Raw genomic sequence first — 9,965 nt, 5'->3', positions numbered from 1 at the left:
AATTTTATGCTATATTATTTAATTTAATAAATGTCTTATAAATTTATTGAACAAAATTAATAAATAATTAATAATAAACCAGCTCCATCATACAGGTTAAAAACTTGTATAACAAAAAATAATCGATTTGTCTCATTGTCATAATTGATAAAAAAACTGTCAAGAATGAGAATAAGTGTGATTTACTATAATATAAAAAATAACTTATATACTAATATATAATGACTGTAACTACTTTTTGAAATAGTCATATTTAGCGTTTAAATTCAAAATAATGTATATTTGTTTTTTATAAAAACTTATATATGTCCATACAAAATTTACTTTTCCTTCATTCTCTCTTCTCCGACCACTCCTCCCCTTTTTCCACCATACTTTCTTTTTAATTTATCAATTTTTGTAGAATAATCATATTAATATTTTCACTTTAATTTTTCTTATACAGATGCACATATGTAACAAGTAAAAAATCATGCAATAGTATCTCTCTGATATCATCATTAGTGAAATTAGTCATCATCATCGACATTACTCTCTGATATCATCGGCGGTGAAATTAGACGTCATCTCACACATCACACTGATATTATGTAATCAAATTAATCGTTATCCTCAATCGTTCATTTCAAAATTTTAAAAATCGTTTCGAATATACATATTCTGATTATATATATATTTTTTTCAGCTATAATGTATCCGTAAAAATCTCATTTCAATATTTCCGATTAATATTTTCCGGATACGATATTTTAATTCCAAATTGTGCCATATTTGTAATCCCAACGCCTCCATACACTCGGGGGAATTCTTACAAACCCAAAAAATTCAAATTAAACACAAGCGGGACATGAAAGTACCGCCGTCTATAGAAGAAATATAATATTACAAACACACGGGTGCATATAAAAGGTACCTGAACACCTTGCACTTGTCTATTCTCAAAAGGGAAAAAATAAGTACACCTCCTGAAACCCTCGTCCTCTTCGATTCTCCTCGTTGTTACCATTTCAGGCCCATCTATATATATATATAGGCGTGCCTCTATATATTTTATAAATTTATTTGTTCTCTGAATTTTATGCATGTTAGTTTTGGGGTATGGCAAAGTACATGAACAAATCCAACAAGACAGCCTCAGAAGTGTCAGTGATGGAGGGCCCACAAAACCCAACATCTAATCTTTTTGTCGGGGTTTTAACGAGGGCCAAAACCCTAGCTCTGAAGAAACTTGGGTTGTTTCCGGCGGATTCTCTGGCGCCGAGGGACGGTGGCTCTTTCATTCAGCTGAGGGGCAGGAGGCTTCAGAGGGCTGTTTTGGGTAAGAAGCAAAAGAAGAAGAAGTGTGGGCCCACTAGAGGTGCAAGGGCCAGGGCTGAGAATCAAGGTGGTGGTGGTGCTGAAAACGGGTCGGGTCAATTGGGTGTGGAGATCCGAGAGCAGGTGGTGAGTGGTTCTGTTGGAGGGAATGCTTTGCCTCTTCAACCAAATGGAAGGTTTGAATTCTTTTCTTCTTCTTTTCTTTTTTAATTTACATGTTTGTTAGTGTAAATTTGTTGTGCTTTTTTTTTGTGATCTGATAAAAAAATTAATTTGGATTGATTTAGCATGATTTTGTAAAAAAAATTGGTTTTGTGCGTGTCTTAAATTTGTTGTCTTTGTTTTGTTCCTCTGTTATGATTTGATGTCTAAAATGAATGTTTGCTTGATTTTATGAAATTTTGTGAAAAAAAATTATGTTTTTCCAGTGTGTGTTAAATTTGTTGTCTTTTTTGTTTCTCCTCTTTTAAGATCTATTGGTAAATTTGATGGTCGCTTGATTTTAATGTTAATTTGTGGAAAGTTATGTGGTGTGTGTGAATTGTTGTCAGTTTTGTTTCCTCTTTTATGATCGGCTTAATTGGATGTGGGAGTTTGATTGAAGGAAAGGTTGCAGCTTTTTGATGGTTTTATCTTTGATGGCAGGTTTTTATTTTTTTATATTTTAAATAAAAAATGTGCGCATTTCAAAACATAAATTGTATGTTTGTTTGTAAATTATTATTTTTTGGTAAATTGGAGATTTGATTTGATTTGATTTAATGAAATATTTGGGAGTTCAGTTGAATTAAAGGTTGCAGCTTTATGATAGTTTCACTTTTATGTCAGGCTGTACTATTTTCCATATATTAATCTTTTCTCAAAGATTTAATTTTCTAGTTTTGTAATTGTTGTGGGGCTGTTAAAACACTTTGAATTTATTTGTTGCCTTGTATAAGGCATGTGAAATGTTATCATATAGTTTTTCAAACGTCTAACTTTCTTGAGCATGAGTGATGTTGTACTGATTTCCTCTGTTTTCTGCATATGCGTTTGTTAGATCTATGTATGTGCCCTGCTTTGGTTAAGCTACTCTTTAAAAATAAGTGTTTGTTCCTCTTAGAAAGTACCTACCCAGGTGCATTGCTGGAGGAATATGATCTTATCTTCTTAAATTTAGCTAATCTAAACAGGGGCAATGTCTGGTTAATTTTTCTCTTATTCTTGGAATATAAGAAATATATTGAAAGGTGTAAGAGTGTGTAAGCTTTTGTAATTCGGTGAATTTATCTTATTATTTGTTTCCGTGTGATGTGAGTGCTGGGATTGAACTATGTGCGCTTCTATTCTTATTTTGTCTACCTACTATCTGTTGCTCTGTTCTTTCATGCTTTTGACTTTGCAAAATATATATGTCAACTCGACCTCTTATTTCACCGGTGATTTATTAATTAGGACCGAATTCTACTCCTCCTTGTCCATGTTCATATTTCAGATGTTCCTATATGTTGCCTGTTGTACTATGACTGATTGTTGTCCAGTAGAAGTGTCAAGTTCCAATCATATTCTGTTGTGGTACCACTTTTGTCTCTGCTGTTGGATAATTAGATATGCAGGGTGTATATTGTCCTATTATTTAAATGGTTGACCATTCACATTGGAAGTACCTGGTTAACACAATTATATATCCTTTGATTTTTTTTGGGTGTAGGGAGCAACAGGAGGTCACACCTAGCAGTTTGCCAAGGAATCCAAATGTGATTACAGCTCCTGGTTCCAGTCCTAGACCTCGCAACTCAACTGATAACAATGGATTAGTTCAAAACCCAGTGCGAAGATGCCATCCGTCGTCGCAAGCTGAGCTCGATGCATTATTCGCTGAAAATGTAAAACGGCAGCAGAAGTACTTTATGGAAAAGTAATGAAAGCATAATAAGAGTTTGCAATTTAATATGTATTTTTCACGAGGACACATGCCAATAACATATTTCTTTGTCATTGAAGGTACAACTTTGACATAGTGGATGACAAGCCCCTGCCCGGGCGTTATGAATGGGAGAAAATAGATCCGTAGAAGCTGTTATCAGTTCTCCAGGACTCGATATTCCAGTTTTTGTTTGATCTGAAATTTGGGATAGTTGAAGATGTAGATTGGTGGCTATAGTAGTATATTCTCCCTTTTCCATTACCCTTGCTTTACCTGTAGAGAAAATAGGGTAGCAGTAACAGAGTATACTGTTGACTAATGTTTTATTATGTTACAAAGGCTGTGTTAGTTTAACACAAAACAATATCCTTTGTTTAACAGATTATCTGTTGGAGGGGAGAGGAAAATATATGGTAATTTTAGATTTATGACTACCTTCAAGTTTACTCCAAGTGGGGTAGAATATGGTTTTATTGGTTTTTTTGGTAATTTTGTTTGCATCCCCTTTGTTGTGTATGTATGTTGATAATCGTTGTGTTGTTTGGTTTCGGTCTTGCTATGAGACTGTTATTCAGAACTAGAATTCTGAGTCACTTCCGCAGGTACTCTGCACAGATTTACGCTTGGAGTCACTTTTGCAGTTATGCCGACGAGAATGACAACAAGTGAGCTTCTTGTCTATGTTTCAATTATTTTTAGTTACTTTTCTAAGATATATTTTCTTAGGAGTTAAGACAGTTTTAGCATTAGCTGCATGGCCGAGATAATTAAAAGTCTTCTAAGCTGGATTATTGGCTATATCTGTAGCTAACTGATTATGAGTTGCAAGGGCTTTAGGCTTGCGAGCAACTTGTCTAATTGGTGGACTGGTGGTGGTTGGATTTTGAAGTAGGAGGGCTTCGGTGGTCTATCTTCTTCAATTTCCACGCCCACTTTCCAATGACCCATTGAAATGTGACCACTAAATAGCTTAAATAAGTGGTTTATTGGCTTATAACCCCGTAATTATCGGTGTTTGTCGACCTAATAAGTCGAATTTATAATTTATAAGTTGATAATTTGAATGTTAGTAAAGACGTACTTTTTCTTAACTTATTTTATTTTTTCGTTTTTTTATTAACTTCAGTTTTTAAATTTATGTTTTTAAATGTTTTTCTAATTTAAAATCAAGAATTAAGATAATTTTATTTAAAAATTATTTATTTTGGTTTATTTAACTGGAAAAAAAAATCTGACTTATAAGTAAAATTCTTCAAATATTTGTTTAATTTATATATATATATTCATCTAATTATCATTTATCATTTATTCATTTTAAGTTATAAGTTACTTATTTTAAGATTTTAAAATTTCTCGAGGTCATGTCAAGTTCAGTAGTTGCCTGGCGCCTGTCACAGCTCACATTGTCAAGACAATGGCCTCTGTCAAGTGTCAACCACAATACAAACACAAAATCGCCTCACTTTTATCATACAAACTGGTGACGAAGTTCTAAAACCGTTTATCTTGCGATCCGGCAACAGAGTTGTAATTTAAATCGGTGATCTTTGCTCAAACAAACCGACCAAAAGGAAATTCCAAAGGGCAAGGAACCTTCCCGTCCCCGAAGAACAATGTGATTATTTTTATTGGGAAAACATGAAGTTCAAAGCTGGGAAAAAACATGTCCGCCACAAAACGCAAATCACAATGTTATCATATGAGCAGCCATTAGGATCCAGGGAAAATTATCTCCACGAGTAAAGTACAATGCTCAGAAAAGTAATAAATTTGTATGATTAACTAGAGCAATAAGATAACTCACGTGAATAAGGGGTAGTTCTTGTAGTCTAGATTTTGGGACACATTTCTAAGAACACATATATAAAAAATAAACTAGAACAGATATATAAGAGCAAATTCAAGAAATGTCTTAAAATATGTCCTAAATCAAAATTTAGGGTAATTAATAGAAATAAGAGCTCCAATATCCTAAATATGTCTTAAAATATTAAAAAATCTTTCAAGTGCCTTATTTTTAGGGCACCACAACACTATATCATATTTCATTTCTACCAATAAAAAAATTGTTTCCTTTTTTTTACACATCTGTCTCCACTTAATTTTTTTCTTTCCCTCCAATTTTAATTCAAACATATTATTATTTTAATAATAAGGTATAACTATAAGACAAATTGTTGGAATTGATATAGCAAATTTATGTCCTAAATCACTAGAACATCATTATTTATTATATTTATAAGGCATATATTAGGATATTGTTGGAATTGCTCCAAAAAACAAACTAAGGCATGAGAAATGCTGAAATGGTGTGTAAAAAATAAAGTTTTAAGATAAAGTATGAATAAATGAAGCATGAATAAATGAATCTTTGTGAACTCGCTAACTCGCTAACTTAAAAACTAACATAAAGACTTGGATGGAGCTAATTTTTCAGTAACGATTTTTAATTGATAAATTTTTAAGAAACATTTTTTCAAATTGTGTCTTTATAATGATTTTAAAAAGTTTTAAGGGCATTAATTTTAACATAAATGGACTACAAAACTCAATTTATAGAATAATGTGTCATGTAAGATGACTTTTCTGTGCCAGGATTGTCATATATGATGGCTTTTGGCCATTTATTGGTTTTATGAGTTTTTAATGACGGATTGTTTCCTCTTATGGGAATTTGTGTCTAAACAAATATATCGTTTGGTTAGATCTTATTTTATTTTAATATCGTATTATATGTAGATTCGTTTTTATTTTTAATATATTGATAGGGATAGATAAATCCTGATTACATAATTAAATATTACAGTTTGGGCTGCAAGGCCCAATAAGAAGATGTATGATATTCAGACCAGAAAGGTTAGCATGTTGATCAGGCCTGATGGACCAGATCAGGCCAGATGGAACAAAGAAGGCCCAAAAACCCTGTATATTAATTAATTACGAAATTAATTAATGAGAAAAAAATCAGCAATTGAGAAGAGTCCCGATAAGGATATAAATCCTTGCAGATTAGCCTCAAAGGGACCTAAAAGGATAAGGAATCAGTTTCCTACTATCTAGGACTCCAAAGTCCATTCTAATTATGAGACTTGCCCACCAAGTCTCCTATACCAAGTCCAATTCAAGGACTCCCAACATCTATATAAGGGGCTTCACCCCACAGATCAGAACTACGTTTTTTGGCTTGATTCTCTAATTCACAGAGATACGTAGGCATCTCGTAAAGGCAGAGTTAAGCTACGAAACACGAGAGCAGCCAAATCGAGCCTCAAAGCTCACGTTCCTTAGTACTAAATACAACAATCATATATATTAGTTTTTAATCCATAACATTTGGCGCCGTCTGTGGGAAAGCACAACAACAACCATGGCGAGAACACGGAGAACAATTAGAGCTCTGGAGGAAGGAACCCCATCGGGGACAACCCAGGTGATTACGTCAATCGTGGAGATTCCTCCCCATTCAACTTATGCATCTACTCAAGGGGAAGCCCAGATAGGGGCAACTCAACCTCAGTCACAAGGGACGACTCCCCCGACTATTCAAGGTACGAATCCTCAAGTTCAACAAGTACATGTACCTGTGAATTCTCGACCTGTCGGGTATGAATATTCAACTGTTGTTACTACTAACCCCCCTTATGGGATGCCCCTTTACCCCGAGGTTGGAGGAAGTGGACATGCTGGGCGAAGTGAAGCACGAGGGCAATCGCCCCCCTATATACGAGGTTTGGCTCCTATCCCCGAGGATTGGGAATTTTCTGGTCCTTACACTGAGAGAGACTCTGAATCTTCGGATGATGAAGTGGCCCCAAGAAGGAGGCGTCCTGGCAAAGAGTCGATGGCCGATGGAAGACAACGCCCTCAAAGCACCCAAGGGGCGAATCCCCAAGAAGTGCAGGAAAGGATCAAGGCTCATGAGGCTGAGATCCAAAGGCTGGGGCGCGACTTGGAAGCTCACCAGGCCACCAGACCCCAGATACCTCCTAGGGGGAGAAATCCTCCTCCTTTCATAGACCTGGATGGTCCGGTACGGAGAAGGGCTGTTGTCCCAAGAACTGATCCAAGCAATCTCCTTCCCCTTGGAGATCCTGATGATCCTACTCCGCCCTTCACTGAAGAGATAATGAATGCCCATATCTCAAGAAAGTTCAAGATGCCAACTATCAAAGCCTATGATGGCACGGGAGATCCCGCTAATCATGTTAGGACATTCTCTAATGCACTGCTGCTGCAACCCGTGAATGACGCTATTAAGTGTCGGGCCTTCCCTCAAACCCTTTCTGGTATGGCTCAGAGGTGGTATAGTCGCTTGCCCCCAAACTCCATTGGGTCGTTCAGAGAGTTAAGTCAGGTTTTTATTAAGCAGTTCATCAGTGGGAGAGTCCATGAGAAAAGTTCAGCATCTCTTATGAGTATTGTGCAGGGAGCAAAGGAATCCTTGAGAGATTACCTGAATCGTTTCACAAAGGAGGCTTTAAAAGTCCCGGATCTTGATGATAAGGTAGCCATGATAGCACTGCAACAAGGAACTAGGGATGAGTTTTTCAAGATGTCCTTGGCCAAACGTCCCCCTGAAAGCATGTTGCAGCTCCAGGAGAGGGCAGGGAAGTATATCAAGGTTGAAGAAAGCATGAGGAAGACCGTAGTAAGTAATGAGCCCACTGGAGGCAAGAAGCAGAAAACTGATTTGGAGTATATTGCCAAGGACAAGTATCCTAGAACCGAACAAAATTCTGATTCAACCCCCAAGAAGGGAGGACCTGGGCAAAAGTTCACTGAATACGCTAAGATGAATGCTCCTAGAAGCCAGATTTTGATGGAGATCGAGAAAGATAGAGATATTCGTTGGCCTAAGCCCTTGAAGGCTGATATCGCCAAGCTAGACAAGAGCAAGTATTACAGATTTCACAAAGATGTTGGCCATGACACCAATGAGTGTAGGCAATTGAAAGACGAAATTGAGTTTCTAATTTGAAAAGGAAGATTGAACAAGTATACTGGAGAAGGAGGGGATATAAACAACAACGTGAGAAGGAACTTCGATGACCGAAGGAGAGATCAAGAAGATCAGGGGCGAAATCCCCAACTAGGGGACCAGTGATAAATTCAATTTTCAGAGGACCACGTCCACAAGGGCCTGTGATCAACACAATTTTTGGAGGACCAACTGCTACAGGGTTATCCAAGAACTCCAGAAAAGCGTATGCTCGAGAAGTTATGCATATTGTTGGGGAAGCCCCGAAGAGGGCTAGGACAGGAGTAACAATGTCTTTTGATGATTCTGATCTGGAGGGTGTGAAATTTCCCCATGACGACCCGTTGGTCATAACCCCGATAATAGGGAACAGCCCGGTAAGAAGGGTCCTTGTGGATAATGGAGCTTTAGTGGATATTTTGCTCCATGATACTTTTTTAAGGATGGGATATAATGACTCCCAGTTGACCCCAACCGACATGCCGATATATGGATTCGCAGGAGTGGAATGCCCCGTAGAAGGAATAATCAAGTTGCCAACAACCATAGGAAAGGAACCAAGGCAAGCAACTCAGATGTTGGAATTCGTGGTGGTGAAGGCTAGTTCGACCTAGAACGCTATCATGGGAAGAACAGGGATACATGCCTTTAAGGCAGTCCCTTCTTCTTATCATTCAGTTATGAAATTTCCGACTCGAGATGGGATTGGAGAAGAAAGAGGAGATCAAAAAATGGCAAGAAGCTGTTATGTGGCCTCTTTGAGGGCAGATGGAGTCGGGGGGCAGGTTCTTCCGATTGAAGATATGGATGTCCGAGAAAATGATGAGAAGAGAGGAAAGCCAGCAGAAGACTTGGTTTCAATTCCTTTAGACCCCGAGAATCCTGAGAGGATGACTTTCATTGGAGCCCCTTAGAGGGAAGTTGGTGAAATTTTTGCAAGAAAATAATGATGTGTTCGTATGGTCAGCAGCTGATATGCCAGGCATAGACCCGGAGCTGATTACTCACAAGTTAAATGTGGATCCAAGAAGGAAGATAGTGAAACAAAAGAAAAGAAACTTTGCCCCGGAAAGACAAGAGGCTATAAAACAGGAAGTTGAAAAGCTCTTAGAGGCTGGTTTCATTGAGGAGATTTAATTTCCGGAATGGTTAGCAAACCCTGTAATGGTGAAGAAGGTTAATGGAAAGTGGAGGATGTGTATAGACTTTACTGATCTGAATGACGCATGCCCTAAAGACTGTTTTCCGTTGCCAAGGATTGATACTTTGATTGATGCCACTGCTGGGCATGAGATGCTGAGATTCATGGATGGATTTAGCGGATACAATCAGATTAAGATGCACAAAGATGACATTCCAAAGGTATCATTCATCACTGACTTTGGTGTTTATTGTTATCTTGTTATGGCATTTGGTCTTAAGAATGCAGGAGCCACCTATCAAAGGTTGGTAAATAAAATTTTTAAGGATCTTATTGGTAAGACTATGGAAGTCTATGTTGATGACATGTTAGTCAAGAGTCTAGTAAAGACTGATCATATAACCCATTTGAGGGAAGCTTTTGAGGTCCTGAGGTACCACAAGATGATGTTGAATCCTACAAAGTGTGCTTTCAGAGTAGGATCTGGAAAATTCATGGGATTGATGGTCTCAAAGAGAGGAATCGAGGCTAACCCCGATAAAATAAAGGCAATCCTGGACATGAAACACCAAAAACTGTCAAGGATGTTCAGAAGCTCACAGGAAGGGTTGCTGCGCTGGGAC

General features: G+C 37.3%; 1 protein-coding gene across 1 annotated transcript; it reads left to right on the top strand.

The window, feature by feature from the left end:
* Positions 1-918: 918 nt before the first annotated feature.
* LOC141661697 (cyclin-dependent kinase inhibitor 4-like) lies at positions 919-3,651 on the top strand. Its single transcript, XM_074468703.1, has 3 exons — positions 919-1,493; positions 3,008-3,214; positions 3,301-3,651. The coding sequence occupies exons 1-3, from the start codon at positions 1,099-1,101 to the stop codon at positions 3,368-3,370; spliced, it is 672 nt and encodes a 223-aa protein (XP_074324804.1). The 5' UTR covers positions 919-1,098; the 3' UTR covers positions 3,371-3,651.
* Positions 3,652-9,965: the final 6,314 nt, after the last annotated feature.

Source organism: Apium graveolens, chromosome 5 (genome assembly GCF_009905375.1).
Source record: "Apium graveolens cultivar Ventura chromosome 5, ASM990537v1, whole genome shotgun sequence".
Lineage (NCBI taxonomy): Eukaryota > Viridiplantae > Streptophyta > Magnoliopsida > Apiales > Apiaceae > Apium > Apium graveolens.
The sequence above is the reverse complement of the archived record's forward strand: the minus strand, read 5'-3'. Positions and strand labels throughout refer to the sequence as shown.

Excerpts from the sequence above, each read along its gene's own strand:
- LOC141661697 (XM_074468703.1), top strand. The coding sequence starts at position 1,099 with ATGGCAAAGTACATGAACAAATCCAACAAGACAGCCTCAGAAGTGTCA. Across the intron at positions 1,494-3,007 it reads CCTCTTCAACCAAATGGAAG|GGAGCAACAGGAGGTCACAC; the intron begins GTTTGAATTCTT and ends TTTTGGGTGTAG. Across the intron at positions 3,215-3,300 it reads CAGAAGTACTTTATGGAAAA|GTACAACTTTGACATAGTGG; the intron begins GTAATGAAAGCA and ends TTGTCATTGAAG.